This window comes from Myxine glutinosa, chromosome 6 (assembly GCF_964187855.1).
Source record: "Myxine glutinosa chromosome 6, kmMyxGlut1.1, whole genome shotgun sequence".
NCBI classification, from domain to species: Eukaryota; Metazoa; Chordata; class Myxini; order Myxiniformes; family Myxinidae; genus Myxine; species Myxine glutinosa.
In genome coordinates this window covers 99,075,101-99,098,128 of record NC_136266.1, presented here as the reverse complement: position 1 = coordinate 99,098,128, position 23,028 = coordinate 99,075,101, and the positions used below count along the sequence as shown (strand labels likewise).

General features: G+C 47.2%; 1 protein-coding gene across 3 annotated transcripts in view; it reads right to left on the bottom strand.

The window, feature by feature from the left end:
• MORC2 (MORC family CW-type zinc finger 2) overlaps window positions 1–23,028 on the bottom strand; it is a 277,672-nt gene that overhangs the window by 19,779 nt on the left and 234,865 nt on the right. For all 3 annotated transcript variants that reach the window (XM_068120516.2, XM_068120518.2, XM_068120517.2), the window contains exons 25-26: window positions 15,180–15,273; window positions 14,814–15,068 (exon numbers count right to left, since the gene is read on the bottom strand). In XM_068120516.2, coding sequence (XP_067976617.2) covers window positions 14,814–15,068; window positions 15,180–15,273 — 349 coding nt within the window. The remainder of the gene's footprint in view (window positions 1–14,813; window positions 15,069–15,179; window positions 15,274–23,028) is intronic.

Genomic DNA, 23,028 nt, shown 5'->3' with positions numbered 1-23,028 from the left:
CTCTATGGCATAGGTGCCACGTTGACCCAGAGGTCCATCAACGGGTGGTGCTTGCCCGCAAAAGAACTGCGGTCCATGGTGGGCGGCCACAAACATTGCGGTCCATATGGTGTATCGATCCAGGCAGCAAGCAGCGAAAGTGCAGGCCCACAACTGCGGAGCCAGCACCTCTCTCTCCTCTCTCTCTGCCCCAAAGCCAGATCCTCGGAGGTGGGAGACAAAAGAAGAAGACAAGTGAGTAAGGTAGTAAGGGCGCAAAAGTGCACGCAATATAAGATGATGCACACTGGGGGCACATGGGAACCAGGTGAGACAGGTACGTTCCTATCGTACGCCCCCCCCCCCCACCAGGTAACCTACATGGCCCCTCCCTTACCCCTTACTGTATCCACAAAACACAACACTACCCATAAACATCTACTTTACAAATCAACAAACGTCCCTACTGTCTTCCCCGTTCCTCCCATAAACCAAATTCGTCTTCTCTCCCTCCTAACCAATCAAATTTGCCATTTCCAACTCTCATCACAATTTGCCATCTCCAACTTAACATCAAAATTTGCCATCACCAATTCATCATCAGTCCCTCCTAAGGAGGGAGAGATGGAATCACCCCAATGTCTCATCCACGTCGTGATGCGTCTCACCAATCCACACAGCAATTCTCATTTCCTGCACACAGAACAAAGAAAACACAGGTGTGGAGTCATCATCATCACCTCAGGTAAGTGGCTGCGTATGGTGCGACAGGTTCATCAATCCTAACTATTTCCTAAATGACTTTAACAACTTTACATTACCCGGGGTCTTTCTCCTGCCAAACCATTGGCCCTCTTACACTATGGGTTCTAAAAACCAATTCCCATTGCCCAAACTGTGGTGCTTTTCAATTTGGGGTCTCACTCCCCCGATTCATCTCCCGGTGCCCTCGCACAATTTCTGGGCCGCGACGTGTAGCTCTCCTAGCCGGTCTACCCACCTGCACAGTGCACACCTCCACCACTGCAGTTGCCTCCGAGCTTACCTGCTCCTCACCCTAACCTAACTACCTGGGGAAGGCCCTCTGGCGCTCTCCCCACTCGGTGCCCTCTCTGGCACTGGGCTACCCGGGTCCGTCCTCCGGATCCTCGGGCCCCACTGACACTAACGGCTCCCAGAGCCCACCTGCGGCCTCACCTGGCCGACATCCTCACAGTGGTGGAGTGCCCAACCAACTACACACACTAACAGGATACACGCCCAGCCATTTCCACAACACTAATGCACCCATCCACAATACCATTCTGCAACCGCACCACAATTTCCAATATCCAACCACAATTTACCTATACCCTCTACCTAACACTTACACTACCCGCCCCGGGTACTCGTGAAAGGGGTCCACTCTTCGCCCATCCACACCTTCGCACCATGCACACCACTCCGTACCACTTACTCCAACTCTCTCCACTCACCTGTACTTGCACACCTGTGCTCTCACTCTTGGTGCCGCCTGCACCCTTCTCTCCCCAAGCGCATTCGCACTGATCCACAACACTCACTACTCACACACTGCTCCACACACCTGTCCAGTTGCACACCTGTGCAATCACACCTGTTCAATTCTCAACCACACGGCATCATCTCATCTAACTACTCCCTTCTGAAACTTGCGCTTCCCAGTCGTCCCTTTAAACTATTGCGCTCCCACGTCATTATCATCCACACTAATCTACCTGCGTCCCCACTACAGGTATCAGTCACTAACTAAACTTAACGTTACCTAATGTCATCTTCGCTAGATCCCTATCAATATCCTAACCCACCCGGGCTAGTTTTCACTGCCATACACCCCATAAACTATAGCGCATTTGCCCCACATGGGAAGGGTGGCAGGGATGCCACCCTTACCCACCGGGCCCATCGCTCACTACCAATTTTGCATATCAAATTTCAACAAATCAAAAATTTGCCAATCACTGCCCATCATCTGCCAATCATTACTGCCAATCCTTTGCCAATCATCAAATTTTGTTTTTTTCTAATTTCGGGGCCAAAACACTAACCTCATCACACAGTCTACTCACTAATGCCTCTCGGTGCGCCAATTCCTGTCCAAAGCCCGGCTTCGTAAAGCCGAGCAATGAATGCGGGTTGTTTGGTGCCAGCGGCTGGATACGTCCCGCATTCGGTGCAGGGAAGGAGGTTTACCCGGGCCGAGATCCCACGCACCATCTCGGCGTGGAGCCATCCAATGTCCCGATCTCGACCTGCCGGCACGTCTCAACAAAACGTGGTCGCCATGACGACCCTTCCTATCCAGCTGCCCGCTCCACCTAGTGGAGCCTGGACGCGGCCGTTCCACGCGAGGCCCGGCACGCACCGAGGGCCCGATTCGGCTATAAGTCGTTCTAACCGCTGCTCCGTTTAACGTCGATGCTTCACCTGCATGCTTACACCCCGCGCCCGCAGCCCGTTCCTTGCTCACACATCCAGCCGTTCCCATGCTCCTCGTACCTTTCCTTACACACCCAGGTACACTCATTCCACTCACAGCCTTGGTCACACACCTGACCACCGAACACTTTGGCACACATTCGTCGCTCGCACACCTCACCAACACACCTCTTCGCGCCCCCTCCTCGGTCACCTCCTCTGTGACAATCACAGGTGTGCTCTCACTCGCACACCCAACCACGTGCCTCACTACCAATTCCAGCGTGCATTCCCACTCACGCTCTACCATTCCAGGTGTGCTTCCTTTCTCACCTGCCACAACCAACTCATGCTCCTTGTCACTCTCACTACTCTCACCTCCATTCTTGACAGCGCACTCTTTCCTCATGCACCTGTCCGTTACACACCTTTCTCGCGCATCCTCTCGCGCACACTCTCCCGGCACACCCTCTGTAACCCTCACCACAGGCGTGCATTCTTCCTTGCCTTTGACAGCGCACTCTTTCCCCATGCACCTGTCCGTCACACACCTTTCTCGCACGCTCTCTTGCGCACACTCTCCCGTCACACCCTCTGTAACACTTACCACACCGCGCTTCCATGTGCTCCCTCGCACACGCGTTACGACCGACTCACTCTCGCCAGCACCCTCACTCCTTGGCACGCACTTTTTCCTCACACACCCCAGAGTCGGACTTTCTCGCACACCTCCTTTTTCGCACACCAGACCTGTCGCACACTTCACCAACGGCCTCTCACGAACACCCGGGTCCATCTCGACCCCCAAGCTCCTTAAATCACCTGGCGCATCATACGCACGACCATATTGGTCACCACTTACACCGGGTCCTCTTCCTCTTCGCTTCTCCTCCATCACCTGCGAATCCCTCATCCGGTTAATGAGCACATCATCACGATCCAAACACAGACTTTGGACCAATTCTTTTACTTCCTCCTTTATCTCTTTCTTATCCTCTCTCCGTCGCTTCTTAATTTCGCTCACCCCTTCTTCCACTTCTTCTAATTTCTGCTTCACCTCTTTTATTTCCCGGTACGTCTCCTCAAGTTCGTCCTCTAAGGCTACCTTGACCGTTTCCATGTGCGTCCTCACCTGCCGGTCCTTCGTCTCCATTACCTCTATCACCTCGTCCAACCTCGTTGTCAGTCCCTCACGTACCATCTGACATTCCCTCTTCGTCGCTATCAAGTCATCTTTTAGTTCTTTCTGTGTCGCTTTTAACCCTCCTAATACCGCAGTGTTCCTTTGAACCTGCTCCGTTAGTCCTTTTTGTCCCTCCGTCAGCTGTTCCACCTCCTGCGTCAGGTCCTCTATGCCCCCTTGCAATTTTATAGTCCCCTTTCTCACCTCCTTCTCCATGTGCTCCTTACAGTGCCTCACCTCCTCGCGCACTCCTCCGACCTCCTCACTCACACCTCTTCTGATCTCCTCTCCCATCACTTGCATCTCCTGCCCAGATGCCACCCTCATCTGCTCCATTTCCTCCCTGTGAGCATCCAGTTTGGTCTCTACCCCCATTCTGACCCCCTCTATCTGCTGCCCCATTTGTTTAACTTCCCTTTCCGCTTGGTCCCTCATGTCCCTCAATTTGCCTTCCATACTGTTTTCTAACCCCTCTAACCCCTTTTTCATCCCTTCCATTTGATTCTCCTGAACGGCCATTCTGTTTTCTACCCCCATTAACCCCTCCTGTATTTCCCCTAATCTATTGTCTAATCCCTCTATTCTACTCCCTAACCCCCCGATCTGGGCCCCCATCCTTTGTTCTAACCGTTGGCTATTGGCCCCCATGTCCTCCCTCATTTTCTCGCTATTGGACCCCATGTCCTCCCTCAATTTCTCGCTATTCTGGGCCATAAGGGCCTTCATTTGTATTAAAAAAAGGTTCAAATCTACCAGCGGCGCTACCACGGTCGCGGGCGTGGTCGCCGTGGCCATGTGCGAGGCGCCGTTTTGCGCGCCCGTAACCTCCTCGTGCGCGACGACGCTATTTTGCGAATCTGCTACCCTCACTGCTTCGCTCTCCTCTTGTCCCTCATTTTGGTCCTGGATCGACCCTGCCTCCCTCTCCTCTACCGGAACACAGCCGTCTTGGTCTGCCATAGCGCGACTTCCAAAATTCGGGTTTTTTTTTTTTTTGTAAAACACAATTAAATTTCGCTGTTATAATTTCGAGCGCGTGAAACGCGCTCCGGATCGAATCCCACTTCCCGACACCAAATCTTACAGACGCGGTTGTGGATGTTGGTTTACCGAGCGGTTTGGTATGACCGCGTCTGCACAGTTTACCCGATTATACTCGAACGTTGGCCGAGTCGCGCTACGCTAAATCAATTGAGGAAAGGACACAACGGCTGGGTTAAATGACACGACACCAGGGGTACAGTTCTCAAGACCTCCGGAGGAGGTTATAATATTTCGGAACGTTGAGATTACAAGGACAGGGGGTACAGCATAGGAAGGTAGGCACTTAATCACGGTCTTATAGTAACCCCGACAGACCACAGATAAACAGGACAAGACTGACTCACACCGGGATTGATGGCAAGGAAGGGCAGGTAGTCGGTGGACAGCACAAGGTGCACCTTGTGCTCAGGGACAGGATAGCGCGGCCCAAAAGATGCAGGGAGGTCTCTCAGCGCTCGGAGGTGGCGTCTGGTTCTCTTCACTTCAAGCTCGGGGCGCATCTGACGTCACGTCCGGTAAGTGGCTGCGTATATCCAGCGGGGAGTGACACGCCCTCGGCTCGTTAGCTCCGCCCCAGATGGAATCGGCCCGTTGCTTCTTATTGGGTGCGGGGGGTTACCAGGCTCCGCCCTTGACGAGGGGCCGACAGTCAGCCCCTTCGTGGTAACCCCGTCGGCGCACATGGGCAATGGCGGCTAACCAAGCCGGAGTGAGGACGCACACTCCCCGCGCGCTGTTGTTGTAGTTGTTGTTGTTGTTGTTGTTGTTTCATGAGGAAGATGGGAGGAGGTATGGGGAGGTCCTAAACTCACTACTGGTGCCATACAATCACATTCTGGTGCAACGAAGAGTCAGAATTAATGGAAACGAGTCCTTAACTGACATAGACTAAGAATAACTAGCAAGATGTCCTATAGTTGTCTACGTGAGATGCGGTGAACCTGGGCACGACATTTAATGGGGGAAAAAGGGGACGGTCGGTTCTACAGAGTGTTGTTTACAGACAATGGGACTAGGGAATGGGGGATTGGGGATAGTTGGGGAGTATTGGGGAAATAGGGGAATATTTACAAGCGGATATGGAGGCCAAATCCCATATCCGCAACAATATATATATATATATATATATATATATATATATATATATATATATATATATATATATATATATATATATATATATATATATATATATATATATATATATATATTAGTCTATGTCAGAGTTAAGTCTATGTCAGTTAAGTTCACAACATCTACAACAGCTTGACCACCGCCGCACCCGCTCCCCCTCCAACCACCTGCCCCCCCTTGTCCTGCCATCCCCTGTCTCGGTTCTCCCCAATCTCTCCTACTGACCTCTCTGAACTCCTCATAGGAATGAAAACTGCCACCTGCACTCTTGACCCCATCCCCTCCAGCTTTGTCAAAGCCTCCCTCCCTGCTCTCTCTCCACTTATCATTGCAACAATAAACTCCTCCCTGTCTACAGGCATCGTCCCACCTTCCCTCAAAATTGCTGCTGTTACCCCCATTCTAAAAAAACCTGGTCTAAACCCTGACACCCTAAACAACTTCAGACCCATCTCCAACCTACCCTTTCTGTCAAAAGTTTTGGAACGCGCTGTAGCCACTCAACTCAAACATCATCTCTCTGCCAATAACTTGTATGAAACATTCCAATCCGGATTCCGCTCCAACCACAGTACTGAAACTGCTCTCCTCAAAATCACCAACGACCTTCTCCTCTCCTCTGACGCTGGCAACCTCAACATTCTCGTCCTCCTCGACCTCAGCGCTGCCTTTGACACCATCGATCACACTATCCTCCTCACCCGACTTGAATCCACCTTTAACGTCACCGGCACTGCCCTCTCTTGGATTAAATCATACCTCTCTGACAGATGCCAGTTCATCTCCATCAATAACTGCAAATCCCCCACTGCTCCCCTCCCCCAAGGTGTCCCCCAAGGTTCAGTTCTTGGCCCCCTCCTCTTCATCCTTTACCTGTCCCCGCTCGGTCACTTAATCCGCCGTCATGGTCTCCAATTCCACTGCTTCGCCGATGACATCCAGCTTTTCATCTCCACCAAGTCCGTCTCCACCGACACCCACTCTATCCTGACAAACTGCATCACTGAAATAAAATCCTGGCTTCAAATCAACTTCCTCAAGCTTAACTGTGATAAATCTGAAATAATCATCATTGGCCCAAAAACGCTCACAAAATCCACCCATAACTTTGCCCTCAACATCGACGGTATCCCAGTATCCACCTCCCCTCACATCCGGAATCTTGGCGTCATCTTTGACCAAACCCTTTCCTTCGACAAATACACTAAACAGATCACAAAGTCAGCCTTCTTTCACCTGAAAAACATTGCCCGTCTCCGCTCATCCCTCTCCTCCACGGCTGCAGAAACCCTCATCCACGCCTTCATCACCTCCCGTCTGGACTACTGCAATAGCCTCCTCTATGGTTCACCCTCAAAAATCACCAATAAACTCCAATACATTCAGAACTCCGCTGCCCGTCTACTCACTCATTCCCGGACCCGTGACCACATCACCCCCGTCCTTTACAAGCTTCACTGGCTCCCCATCCCCCAGAGAATCCAGTACAAAATCCTCCTCTTGACATACAAAGCCCTCCATAACCTGGCCCCATCCTACCTGGCTGACCTCCTCTCCAGACACACTCCCACCCGCAACCTCCGCTCTGCTGGTACCAACCTCCTGACCCCCTCCATCCGGACCAAATTCAGATCCTGGGGGGACAGGGCCTTCTCCATCGCTGCTCCCACCCTCTGGAACTCACTACCTCACACCATCAGAGACTCCTCCTCACTCACCACATTCATTCAAAACATCACTAAAGACCCCACCTGTTCAACGCTGCTGCATTCACATTCAACCCACAGCATTTTAACCCCTGACTATCTCTTCTCCTTCTCCCTCCTTTTGCTTTAAATATTTCCCTATTGATTCTTGTCTTGTCTTTTTGATTCTTGTCTTATATATATATATATGCCGTATATCGCTGCTGTTTGTTTTCTTGATTCTTGTCTTTTTGCAATTGTTGTTTTCATGTATTGTTATGCATTATGTTTTCCACTCTGTCAAAGCGCCTTTGGGCTTCTGGAAAAGCGCTATACAAAATAAATGAATTATTATTATTATTATTATTATATATATATATATATATATATATATATATATATACACACAGACTTGGCATTTAATATGGAATATTTTTTTTTGTGGGGGTGAACTTACTTTTCAAGTTGACTTAGAACCAAAAGTTCATTGGACTTATGTTGAAATTATTCTAGATTTTGATAATGTGACCTTTAAAAGAAACAAAAACCACATTTGATATTTAAAAGCAAATAAATTGATCCTTGAAAGTGATGTAAACTGATATCGAACTCAATTCACGGACAGTACTGTGTTAAACGTCTGTACGTTTTCCAGAAGTATCTCTTTATTTTGCACATTAGTCAAAATTTTTTTTAACAAAAACAAAAGTTAAATTACAACTGGGAGTACGGACAGTAAAATTACAGTTCCGTACGTCGTGTAACCCCCACGAGCATTCAGGAGCGCACGTACACGTCGAGGCATGCTGTTCACGAGATTTGCCAAGGTTTGGACAGGAATCGCTTGCCATGCAGTGACAATAGCCTGCTGCAATTCACGCACAGAGGTCGGCTGCTGGTCCAAGTGGTCGATTTGACGCGTTAATTATGCCCACAAGTTCTCTATCGGATCCATATCCGGGGACATGGCAGGCCACTCCATATGCTCGACACCACGGTCAGCAAGAAAGTGTTGGATCATGCGAGCACGATGAGGCTGTGCATTGTCATCTTGGAAGACAAAGTTTCCTCGAAAGGCTACACGAGCAAATGCAAGCAATGTTTCTTCCAGAATGACCCTGTACTTGAAGTGGTTCAGGTTTCCATTCAGAACAACCAGGTCAGTTTTTCCCCCTGCATGAAAAGCAGCCCAAACAGTCACCCCACCACCTCCAGCTTGGACTCTTGGCACTATACAATCTTCGTTGTAGGCTTCATGCACTTGTCTGCGCACTCGGACATGGCCATCTTGACGATAGACCAGAAATCAAGACTCGTCACTGAAGCTGACGTGATTCCAGTGTCCTGGCTGCCATTAACGGTGCTCTCTGGCCCACTGCAATCGGCGCTGGCGGTGTTGTCTTGTCAGGCGTAGCTTTCTCAGGGGACGCCTGGCACGATAACCTGCTTGAACCAGTCGTTGGTTGACTAGCCTTCTGGATACAGGCACATTTGTCAGTTGCTGCCACTCAGCCCTAAGCCGATTAGCTGACTTGGTACGGCCATTGCAGACTAACCGGTGCAGCTGGCGATCATCCCTCCTTGTGGTTCTGCGGGGACGTCCTGGCCTCGGTATTGGAGTAGGGACACCCCTCTGAGCATTTCGTTTCGGGATCTTTGACACCTGACCTTGAGTGATGCCATACTGCCGAGCAATAGCACGCTGTTTCATGCCGGAATTTCGTAAAGCCACCACTCCATGACATACAGCATTGTCGAGTTGACGGACCATCTCCAGAGGAAGCGGTAATAACTTTTGTAGACGTGCAGCAGTTATTTTCCACTAATACAGAACGCAACAACCCTTGTATACCCGATTGTGAAGCCAATCGTCAAATGTACCTGTCCGTACATTTTGTCACGCCACCTGTGATATAATCCTGTTATTGACTTCTTGCTGCGACAGACAATCAGTGACATGGTTCTTTTAACAAAGAAATCACCGAAGCGTAAAAAAAACTCACCAGATTGATATTCTGAGTTCAGAAAGGAAACCCAAGTCAAGAAAAAAAATATATTCCATATTAAATGCCAAGTCTGCATATCAGTTGATCTAGATTCTAAATATCTAAAGTTTAGAGCTTTCATAATTATGTGAAACTATGCAAGTACAAGCTATCTCGGTTGCCTATTTTTACCTGTTGAGTCATGCATGGCAACCCAGACATGTCATCGCATTGCTGTCAATTCTGTTTGATTGACAAACAGGAGTGAGGAATGATTGATGGGAATACCCACCTGGTCTCCAGGCCCGGATTAACAATGGCTCCTGTCATGAAATTGTATCTCAGTTGAACCCAGGTGTTATGCTCTCTCCAACCACTGAGAGGCGTCTATAAGAACTCGGACGGCCATCGCTCCGAATCATTCCTGTGACATTTAATCGTAGACACGTAGACTCGAATGGTGCGTATATGTAGATGATCTAGGCTTGCTTTCACTGATTGATTATAATTGCTGAACTTCTCCTTGATTATATAATCCTGATATATTGCTTGATCGTATCTTTCCAGGATGTTGCCAGAGATCGAATTGTCATTAAACCTACTATTAGGACAATGTTGTGGATTTGACTTTCATTACAATTAATGACAATTCGTCTCTTCGTCTGAACGAGAACAAGAGGCGAACGAGAGCGACATGACAAGTCACAAAATGATCCAGGTGCCGATCTTCGCAGCAGACCCTCAAGCGGCGGACGCGGCTGCCGAATTGACACACTTGCTGAAAAGCTTGGATAACCAATTCAAGGCTCAGGAAGCCGTCACCGATGAAACGAAACTAGACGTACTGCAAACAAAGGTACACCACAATGTGTACCGGGCAATCAAACAATGTGTCACGTTCGATGCAGCCGTGGCTGAGCTGAAGCGTATTTACATAAAAAAACGTAGTGCGGTCTATTCCCGGCATTTGCTCACAATACGACGACAACAGCCCACAGAGACTTTAGATCACTTTGCTCAAGACCTCAGACGTCTACTGAACGAGAGTGCCCTGGAGGTACGTACTCATGAACAAGTCTGTGATGATCTTGTTCGCGATTCTTTCGTCGCCGGACTTAGATCACCAGTCATCAGACAGAGACTTCTTGAAGAAGCCGATTCGACACTCGCCGAAGCACTCCGGCTATCTCACGTTTATACCCAAGCATGGGAACAATCCGACGCGTATGAACATCCATACGTCACGACGGGGACATCTTGACAAACTCGACCGGAGAGGGCTACCGCCGAGGTCGTGGATGCAGCCTCGGCACGTCCGCCGGAATCGGAGACCCCGGCCACTCCCGAGGATCCCGATCCGGGCTTGACGGCAACCGCTGCAGCTGGACCCAAGCCCGGAAGTAACACTACGTGCTATTTCTGCGGGAATCGGAATCATCTCAGGTCTGTTTGCCCAGCCAAAAATGCGACATGTCATTTGTGCTCAAAGCCGGGTCATTTTGCAAAAGTTTGCCGATCGTCGCGGGGCAAGCGAGTCCGCTCGACGATGAATGTGCTTATCGCTGAGCCAGCGGACCGAGCGGTGCGCGGGGCGCCTCGCCCGACTTTGATGGGGATCGCCCCTTCCCGTGGGCCCCTAGCTGAGAGCTCGACCTTGGTGAGACTCGTCGCGCCGACTAAACAAGTGGCGCAAACACGACAGTACGCGGTGCGACCGTCCTCGGCCGGCATTCTTCCGACACCCTGCCAACTTCCTGGATCGGCTAACCGAACGGCTAATGTTGGCTTTGAATCTCCGCGCGTGACACGAGCGCCATCCGGAGGCTGCACGTATGATCTACAAGCTACTGCAATGGCACGAAAGCTGGGAACTTCACGCGTGGCACGTGCGCCCTCTGGAGGCGGCACGACTGGCCTACAAACGATTTCAACGGCACGAAAGACTTTAGCTGGCGTTGGATCCACACGCGAGGCACGAGCGCCTCGCCTTGACAACTCGATAACTACAGGTCCACCTGGCCTGGCTCGTGCTATAATCCCACTTATGATCGAGGGAATTTTTGCTAATGCTTTGATCGACACAGGTTCCACGGATAGTTATGTTGATTTTCGACTTGTGCAAAAACATGGATGGCCGATTCTTGGGACAAGACGCCGAATCTTTATGGCCTCTCAGGGGCTATGGCTCAGCACAAAAGGGGAATGTCGACTGAAGTTTTTGATTAAGGGACGAATGTTTCCGGATGTGCATCTCATGGTCTTACCAGCATTATGTGCAGAAGTTTTGCTCGGACATGATTTCCTCAAGCGACATGGACGCTTGGAAATGGAGTTTGGTGGCACTGATACTCTTGCTGTGTGTGCACTTGCAGGGATGGAAATTGAGCCGCTGTCGCTGTTCCAAAATATGACCACGGAATGTACACCTGTAGCGGTTAAATCGCGACGCTACTCACGAGCTGACGCGCAATTCATTGCGGAAGAAACGGCCCAGCTATTAAAGGAAGGTATCATAGAACCTTGTCGGTCACCATGGCGGGCCCAAGTTCTGGTGGTACGAAGCGAAGCGCATCGCAAACGCATGGTAATCGACTATTTGCAGACGATTAATCGGTTTACACAGCTAGACGCCTACCCCCTTCCGAGAACGGACTCCCTGGTTCGACAGGTGGCACAGTATTCGGTATATAGCACTCTCGATCTGCGTAGTGCGTATCATCAAATCCCCATCTCCGAGGACGATCGCATCTATACAGCGTTTGAATCGGGTCAAAGGTTATACCAGTTCACCCGGCAACCTTTTGGGGTCACGAACGCAGACGTTCCTTGTTTTCAGAGGGCTATGGACGACCTCATCGCTAAGGAGAACTTGACCGATGTCTTTGTATATCTGGACAATCTCACGGTTTGCGGGTATGACCAGGAACATCATGATGCTAATCTGAAGCGCTTCCTCGAGGTCGCGCAGAGGTATCGCTTAACTATGAATGAGGCTAAATGTCGTTACTCTGCTCGCACAATTGATCTTTTGGGGTACACCGTGGCCCACGGCTCTGTCGCTCCGGATAAGGAGCGTCTGCGACCCTTGCTCGACATGGCCCCGCCCTGCGATCGTGCTTCGTTGAAGCGTGCTCTCGGGCTGTTCGCTCATTATTCTAAGTGGGTTCAAAATTTCTCCACGAAGCTCCGCCCACTTGTTGACTGCGAAGCGTTCCCCATGAGCCTTGCCGCCAAGGCCGCTTTCCATAGCCTTAAGTCCGACATCGCTGGCGCCGCTGTGGCGACGATTGACGAAAATAAATCTTTTGTTTTGGAAAGTGATGCATCGGATCATGCGATAGCTGCAACTCTCTCCCAAGGGGGGCGCCCTGTGGCTTTCTTTTCGCGAACCCTCTCCTCTGCTGAGCGGAGACATTCGTCTGTCGAAAAGGAGGCGTATGCCATCGTCGAGTCGATTCGGCGTTGGCGTCCCTATTTGCTCGGCCGATGCTTCCAAATTATCACGGACCAACAGAGCGTTGCGTTTATGTACGACACCCAGCATGCTCAAAGCATTAAGAATGAGAAAATCACTCGCTGGCGGATCGAAATCGCCGATTTCTGCTGCACAATCAAATATCGCCCTGGGAGGGATAACCTGGTTGCCGACGCCTTATCGCGGCCGGCGACGTGTGCGGGCCTCATCTCTTTGGAGGATTTGCACGCCACTTTGTGCCATCCCGGGGTGACGCGTTTCGCTCATTTTGTGCACAGTCGTAACTTGCCCTACTCGGTTGAAGATATTCGTCAGATCTGTCGCACTTGTTCTGTATGTGCTGAACTCAAACCGCGTTTTTACAACCCTCCTATGGGAACACTGGTCCGAGCAACTAGGCCGTGGGAGAGATTGGCGATGGACTTCAAAGGGCCACTGCTGGCATCACCGGCATCGAGTAACTCTCGTTACCTGCTCACTATCGTTGATGAGTTCTCGAGATTCCCTTTTGCTTTCACATGCGTAGATATGATATGAGAATGTAATGAAATTGTATCTAAGTTGAACCCAGGTGTTATGCTCTCTCCAACCACTGAGAGGCGTCTATAAGAACTCGGACGGCCATCGCTCTGAATCATTCCTGTGACATTTAATCGTAGACACGTAGACTCGAATGGTGCGTATATGTAGATGATCTAGGCTTGCTTGCACTGATTGATAATTGCTGAACTTCTCCTTGATTATATAATCCTGATATATTGCTTGATCGTATCTTTAAAGGATGTTGCCAGAGATCGAATTGTCATTAAACCTATTAGGACAATGTTGTGGATTTGACTTTCATTACAGCTCCAATGGTGCCTCGGCACCAGGCCCACAATCAGAATCAGAATCAGGGGCCCATAATGACCAAGATAGATTTTTTTTAAAAAAGTGTACACATTGTGATACGTTTAAATAAAGAATATGTATATAATTTAATGCTACTTTTAAAAAACATTACTCACATTTCCTGGCATGTAACGTCACCACACTGTTAATGGCGTACATTCCAATTTCAGTTGCAGTACGGTATGTTCGCATTTTATGTGTCCTGTTTGCACATTTTTGGAGTAATGTGCACCTGTCGTTTATACCATTTTTTTTTTCTAACTACAGCACGTGACTCGAGTGCGTGAGTAACGCAGCGATACAATTTTCGCACTGAACAACATGTAAATGTGTTTGCGATAACACCCGGATTCCAGATACATTGCCTTCCCTCTACCTCACCTTCCTCTACCTCAGTTTCCGGAAACCCTCCATGTTGGCGTCTTGCGTGTTGTGATGTTTCCCATGTGTGAAGTAACGGCACGAGTATTCGATTAGCGTGGCTTGCTACCCTGCCAATATGTGCTACCTACACAGATCTACCTGATCGACACATCACTCTACCCCAAAATTCATAACAATACAAACAAATACAGCTGCAAAGCAGGCCTCATTTTGCCATTCCCTGGCAAACATACATCCTTTGCGTTCTACCTTCAAGTAAATGTTAGATAGGATAGTCCCCATGTCGTCCAGACATAATGCCACTTGACCTTTTTCTTTGGGGACACCTGAAAATCTGAAACGTTTGTTCCATGAGACCATGTACAATTGAAGATCTAAACCCTAAATAATTAAATCAGAAAAATAAAAATAAAAAGTGCTAAAATTGGTGTCAATGATAAATGTTCAAATAAGGTTCACAATAATTGACGTGTGTATGCATGTAAGTGGCTCGCAATTTGAACAATTATTAAAATAAGATTGTAAAATAAATATCCATACGATTCTGGACTTCTTAAACACCCTGTATTTATTTTAAAAGACCATTCACAAAAGTCATCCTGTCAACATGCTCTCACCTCTTGCAGTTTACAAAGAAGCTGTATTATGTTCTTGCGAAGAGTGCGCAACTTGGATGTGGACTCCTCGTAGCGTAGTTCAATGTCATCTCGATTTTTGATCTCTAATGACAGCTGTTTCTGCACTTCGTTCAACCGCGTTTCTGAGACGAGCTTCCCAAGGTCAGGTTCACGCCGCTGTAGGTCAGCGGGAGATTTGCATGCCCCCGATGGCTGCTTGGCTGCTTGTTCATCACAGCTTTTGAGGAATTCGGCCTGGAGATACATTTGGGGTGAAGAGACACAAATACATGAGTTAACCAATAAATTCCTACTTTTATCTTTCTTTTTCTTTTCTTATGCTGCACCGAGCACCGGTTAACTTGCCATTGGGAAGGCTTCAAGCTCTGCTGCACTCATCTGACCAATTTCATCGTCTTTCACACAAAATCCTGGAGGCAAAAACTTCCTCAAACAGACCCTGCAAATATAAAAGCACCAACAATAAGACTGCAATTCACCTGCTGAACATAACACATGTCTCACTGCCTCAGAGCATAATATCCACTGTTAAAATGTTTTACTTTATTTCAAATGCAATAATTTACAATAAATATTGAACAACCAATTTAAGTTCACAATTCTGACCCAAACCATCAGTAATCTGTCACACCAAAATACCAATTAATGTGACCTGGGTGACATGGTGTAAGAATAAGGAGGTTCGACCAGCACCATTAGCCACAAATTGGAAAGAAAATACCAAAAATAAAGTTCACTTTTGGAAATGTGCTTTGTATCATGTCAGATGTGGGAATTTGATATGTCATTATGACAGGTTGTAGACTAAGCCACCAAGGGTGGTTCTTCTCACAGCAGTGATATCTGGTGGGCTTTCCACTTGCTCAGGTACATTGGTGCTCGATCCTCCATTGATACCACAGCAATATTTTATCAGCAATTGACTGCCAGGTAATCTCACAACCTACCACTTAGAGCAAGAATTGCCACTGGATCACAATTCTACAACTCGTATTCGAAGAGATGGGGAGGGCAAGATGGGAGTGAAATCTCCATGGGGAGACAGGACCGAGGGAATTTGTGTTTTGGTTTACTCCCAAAAAACATCAGTGAAAGATGTTCTTCCTACTGTGTTGAACAGCTTGTGGCATGGAATTGGGTAGTGACACCACACTCTGTGCTAATGGGTGACTTTTTTAAAATTACAATTTAAAATTGATCCAATACCTAGCAGCCCTCCCACAAACCTTGACACCTCCCCACCTCTTACTATAATTTCCTCCATATGCTGCTAGTCAATCCATATGACCGGCTGGTTTACATTTCATTGGTCATCATTCCAAATTCGTAAACTTGACAATCATTTCACCATTCATGTTCTTTATTGATGTGATCTATTTATTACCTATGCCACCGAAGGTGGACGGAAGTTATATTTTCACCCCCGTCTGTTTTTCAGCAGGATATTTCAAAAAAGTTATGGATGGATTCAGATGAAACTTGGCCAGGTTGGTGTGTGACAAGGACAAATTGATTCAATTTTGGTGAAGATCCGGATCTGGATCCAATAATTTTTCAAGTGATTCTTGATCATTGAGTGATGGGGCCAAAAACGACATGTAACACAATATCTCAAAAAGTTATCACTGGATACGAGCAACAGTGGGCGGAGGCGCAAGCTCGACAGACGTGATGGACCGGGTATTAGTCCGGACTGCGAGGTGAAACAGGAGCAATGGCGGACAAACTGTGTGTGGAGTTCAACGTGGGTCTTGAGCATCCTGCTTCATGAAAAACGGTCAGAGTGCAACTCAACAGGGCGGGATACCAAGAACCACCTTTCGAGGCCATTTATAGCCGGGTTACTATCCGCAAACCGCTCATAACACCTGGCAAGTTTGCAGGTGCAGTGGTGCAAGGAGTATAGGCAATGGACTGCCACAACCAGTAATGGATCTGGCAGCAGGACAATGACCCCAAACACACTTCAAAAAGCTCCCAGGAATGGTAAAAGACAAAAAGCTGCACTGTTCTGACGTGGCCAGCAATGAGTCCAGATCCAAATTCCATTGAACACCTGTGGGGAGATCTGAAAACAGCAGTTGGGAGAAGGCATCCTTCAAATCTAGGAGAACTGGAGCAGTTTGCGCAAGAAGAGTGGGCCAAACTACCAGTAGAGAGGTGAAGGAAGCTCATTAATGGCTTGAGGAGGCACTTGACTGCAGTTATTTTGTCCAAAGGCTGTGCTACCAAATATTGAGTCGAGGGTGTCAATATCAATTTTGTCAATGCCATTTCTTTTTATTTTCTGATTTAAAAGAAAAGCATTGAGGTCTGCATCAAAAACAAAGGTTCTGTAATATTAACCGTGAAATAAAGAATTGTGGAGACCAAATACTTTTGTCAATTTCAATCTTTTGAGAAAATTGTGAGTTATTTGAAAAGAAAGTGCAAGTGTGCCAAGATTTTTGGCCACGACTGTCTATATATACTCAACATCAAAAGAAACATCAAATCTTTAGAAGGACACTCATTGAAATCCTCCATGCAAAAATGAAAAATATTTGAACACAGAGGTAAAGTTCAGCTATCTTTACGAAACACGTCAATAAATAAACAAGAGGTTGCCTCAATCACAAAAATCAAAAAGCATGAGCATCACAAGGGGTGGTGCAACAAAAGTCACAGCACTGCAACATGGTCCAGGCAATCTAGCCCATATTTTCACTCAACTTGGAACAAATTGCAACATAATTTTTTTTGCCACAATGCATTTCTACAAGGTCCCCAGAACAACATACTAAAAGTCCCAAGCAACCCCAACATGGGAAATATGTCTAATTTGCAAAATCCAATATGGCCGCCAATCTGCAATTATAGAAGTTAGTAATAGCAATGAAATAATAATTATAACACTCTAATTATAATTATACTCTAATAAATAATAAATAAATACTCTAATAAATACTCTAATTATAATTATAACACTCTAACTCCAACACTCTTTACTCAAGAACAATGCATCCAGTATATTGCGGACAATGTTGACCATAACGTAGCAACACTAGATGGCACCGGGACATTTCATGGCATGGGCATCATAGCTACTGTTACACCACAAATAAAGACCTCAAGACCTGTCCCCAAAGTGTCTGTTACAGCTTCGGACATTGCTGTAGTTGGCCGTATAAACATTGAGTACTTCCGTATCCCTGCAATGATGCCACCACTCACCCATCTGCCACTTATACACACGGCAGCGGATGATCCGACATCTCAACTTGACATTCTATGGAAAACCTCCCGATTTCTTCACTCTCCAAGACCAGCATGGTCTGGTATGATGCAAATGTTGCATCATGGCCAATATCCAGGACAGTCTTCTGTGATATTCCTTCCAATGATTGATCTTAATCCTAGTTATCCAAATTGTATCTATTCCACACTAAAGTTTGTCAGCTCAGGCCATGCGACATGGTGTTACTCCTGTCCTCACATTCGATCAACCCTTGTATTGGAAAGGATTATCAATTGTTCGACCTCAACCTGTTGGCAGTCATCTCCTGCGAATGGTCCTCAAACTGGGAGGGTTTCACATGGAAATGAGTTTCCTGGGTAGCATCGGGCATCTGATGGCAGGTTCCAGATTGGAAGAAGTCCTTGAGGTTGTGTACGCTTGTAACACCGTGAGCCACATGTTGACTGGCAAGGCTGTGTCCAGAGCAGTCCGTGGTCACATGCTAGTAGATGCTGCACTGAACACCATCCTTCTGTCCAGCGCATACAATGTACCAGTGCCATCCAAAATGAAAGCAGAGGACCCTGATGAAGTGATGACAGGTGATGATGTCGAACAACATTCTAACACAACCGACTTGACCATAGCAGCAGAAGTATATGACAATGCAGTTTCCTATACAACATCTGTAGAATGTCTTGGCAGATGGCAGATGTCTGGACCAGAATTCAAAGCAAACTGAAGGAAAATAAGGATATAATGACCACAATGCGGACTGCAGAACTCTGGGTACAATATATGGAAATGGTAGACATTTTACAGAGGTTTCTCAAGGCTGAACACACAGGCAATTGGAAAATGTATCTCCAATCAGTACGTGAAATGTTACCATACTTTGCAGCATCTGGACACACACTATATGCAAAGTCTGCATATATCTATCTTCAAATGATGTTAAAACTGCCAGAGACACACCCAGAAGTCAACCAGAAATTTGAGCAGGGATACCATGTGGTGAGACGCAGCGACAGATATTGGTCAGGATTGTCGACCGATCTCTTTATTGAACAAGTGCTCATGAGAAGTGTTAATATAAGACAAGTGGGGGACTTACAAGAGGAAAGGGGATGACAGAAACCCAGCGCTTGGTGTGGGTCCTATCTATGCCAGCGTGTGCAAACATCAATGATGCCATGCAATAGCTCAGTGGTGTGTCATATGAAACCAGTCACCAACACAAGGACATATCATCAGCAAGACAAGTTAGAGATGTCAGCGACACCCTTGACCTTATCAGTTACCTTGAAAAGAGAAACCCATTTGTTAATAACAGTACACTGCTCAACATTGCAAATGGCATGACAGCTCAGGAAGGAGTCAATGTTGAAAGATCAAGAGGTTGGTGAACGGATTCTAGCGTCAATGGTTGGGAAATCTGTCGATGAGTTTGTCTTCCGAAAAGCTGATCAAGCAAAGACAAAAGCAAAGACACACAAAGACAAAGACAAAGCAAAGACAAAGCAAAGACACACATCAAACAAAGATCAAGTACAAGATCAACTGTCAAAATCAAAGGCGAATCTGTGAAGGTGGATCCACAGCTGATATTCCAGAGGCTGATAACTGTCGGTGAACGCTGTGACGATGTTCCATCACTGTTGAAGTATGAACTCTGTAGTCACCCTCCTGCATTGTTCGAATCTTCCTCCCTTCCACTGCAGGCCAATAAGGCAACTCTTGCTGATTCTATCTGGAAAGTCATCCCAGAGAAACAACGAAAGCCTACTGAAAATGTCCAGTACATCCTTGATGGTGGTGCTCTACTTCACAGACTACCCTGGCCAAGAGGTTCTACCTTTGATTATGTGTGTGATCTATACACCAACTATGTTGTATAGAAATATGCTGATGCTACTGTTGTCTTTGATGGCGACAATGATTACCCATCAACGAAAGATGCCACACACATGAGAAGAACAGGAGCCTGTACTGGTGTGACGGTTCACTTCGCGGGTGAAATGGTGATTCAATCCAGAAAAGAGGATTTCTTGAACAATGCGAGGAACAAACAGCACTTCATTTCTTATCTGAGTGACAAACTGGAGACAGCTGGGTGCAATACATTTCATGCGAAGCACGATGCTGATTTGTTAATTGTTCAAACAGCTGTCGCCTCTGCACGAACAACAGACACTGTCCTGGTGGGAGATGACACGACTTACTCATCCTTCTTATTCACCATGCTGAAATGGACGCACATGACTTGTTCCTGATACCAGAACCAAAGCAAACTTCAAGAAAGAACAGGATTTGGAACGTGAAGCAATCAAAGAATTTGCTTGGCAGTGATGTATGTGGCTGTATGCTGTTCGTACATGCTATTCTTGGTTGCGATACAACTTCTCGCCTGTTTGGTTTGGGAAAGGGTCGAGCACTGAAAAAAATCATGAACGATGCCTTCTTCTATCAACAAGCTAAAGTTTTCAGTCAAACACATCAAATGGAGGAGAAGGTTATCGCCAAGGCAGGAGAACATGCACGAGTGTCGTTGTATGGAGGATCTGAGGAGGAAGGATTGGACACCTTACGGTACAAGCGGTTTTGTGAGAAGGTCGCCAAGAATGTTTCACATGTAGAGCCACAGACCCTGCCACCCACCTATGCAGCTGCAAGATACCACAGCCTTCATGTGTACCACCAAATACAGCAGTGGAAAGGGATCGATCGAAATCCACTGGAGTGGGGATGGAACATAGTAGATGGACATTGCCTACCAATACTGACAGATCAGGCCGCAGCACCATCAGCACTCCTGGACGTCATCTGCTGCAACTATAAAAAGGACTGCAATACACGAAGATGTACTTGCAGAAAATATGGTCTCACGTGCAGTGCTGTGTGCGGGGAATGTCATGGTACAAGTTGTACCAATGCAGAACTGCCAGATTTCACAGAGGAGGATGACAAAACTGTTTAATCGTTTGAGTTGGATGTTCCAGCATGTTGTATACCTACAGCAATCACTTCAGCAATTTTCACAAGCTGAACATCTTTATATAAGCATAGTATGGTGATTTTGTAATGAAACCCGTGTATCTGTCACCAATGGACAGAGCATCATTCGTTATATGAGAGAAATATTGCAGATTGGCGGCCATATTGGATTATGCAAATTAGACATATTTTCCATGTTGAGATTGTTTGGGACTTTTAGTATTGTTACGTGCTTCTCCCCAAACCCCGGTCACGGTGTACCTCCGAGACCCGAGAGGAGTCACGACAGAAAGATGTGTTATTCTGTTTGTCAAAGATCAATGGTGAAACCACACGAATTGTTACCAACAAAGTATTGTATTAAGGTCACACAAGAATAACAGTACAACAACACAACAACAACATGCATTTTAAGGCCATTTTCCCTGCTAGAACGGGGGTTAGCCTTGCGGTCCCCATGACAATCTTCTCCATCTTGCCCTATTTTCTGCATCTCTCCTTGTTAACCCCCTTCCGGCATTTCTTCTTCCACCATCTTTAGCCAAGTCTTTCTCGGTCTTCCCCGTCCTCTACTTCCTTCTACATTCATTTCCATCACTCTTCTCAACCAGTCACTTTCATCCTTCCTCAACACATGACCAAACCATCTCAACCTGTTCCTCTTCACAACATCAATCACAGACTCTATTCCCATCATTTTTCGCAATTCATCATTTGTCTTCCTCTCTCTCAACGATACCAGCATCACCATCGTTTAGGGTTAGGGTTAATGCGCACAAACATTTTGCTACCTCGGAGACATGCTGAATGGAGAAGGTGGATCAGACTCGGCAACGGTTGCTCGAGTGAGATGTGCATGGAAGAAGTTTCGGGAACTGAGTGGCGTGCTGATGAGGAGGAGAGTGTCGCTGAAGCTGAAGGGAAAGGTGTATGCTGCATGTGTGAGAAGTGTTATGATTTATGGGAGCGAGACATGGGTAATGAACGTAGAGCAGCAACGAAGGCTGGAAAGGGTGGAAATGCGAATGGTTCGATGGATGTGCGGAGTATCGTTGAGAGAGAGGAAGACAAATGATGAATTGCGAAAGATGATGGGAATATTGCCTGTGATTGATGCTGTGAAGAGGAACAGGTTGAGATGGTTTGGTCATGTATTGAGGAAGGATGAAAGTGACTGGTTGAGAAGAGTGATGGAAGTTAATGTAGAAGGAAGTAGAGGACGGGGAAGACCGAGAAAGACTTGGCTAAAGATGGTGGAAGAAGAAATGCGGGCAAGGGGGTTAACAAGGAGAGATGCAGAAAATAGGGCAAAATGGAGAAGATTGTCATGGGGACCGCAAGGCTAACCCCTGCTCTAGCAGGGAACATGGCCTTAAAATGCATGTTGTTGTTGTTGTTGTTGTTGTCTCTCAACGATACTCCGCACATCCATCGAACCATTCGCAGTTCCACCCTTTCCAACCTTCGTTGCTGCTCTACGTTCATTACCCATGTCTCGCTCCCATAAATCATAACACTTCTCACACATGCAGCATACACCTTTCCCTTCAGCTTCAACGACACTCCCCTCCACATCAGCACGCCACTCAGTTCCCGAAACTTCTTCCATGCACATCTCACTCTCGCAACCGTTGCCGAATCTGATCCACCTTCTCCATTCAGCATGTCTCCGAGGTAGCAAAATGTTTTCACACCTTCCAGCTTCATGCTGTCTCCAAGATCCAACTCAACATTTCCTCCATCTGCAGCTCCCTCTGTGCACACCTTACATTTGAATGTAGCTGCCACACTGGTTAATGACCCTCTCAGACCACTACATTTTTGATGAACCCACCCAGCGCACATTGTACATTGAATGGAGTTCACTCCGACACCCTTCCTGCACACAGCACAGGGCCACTTCCCAGTTATTTCCACCTCACCACATGCTTTACCACTTGCCATCACCTTCGTCTTTCCGATATTCACCTTCAGACCTTTTGT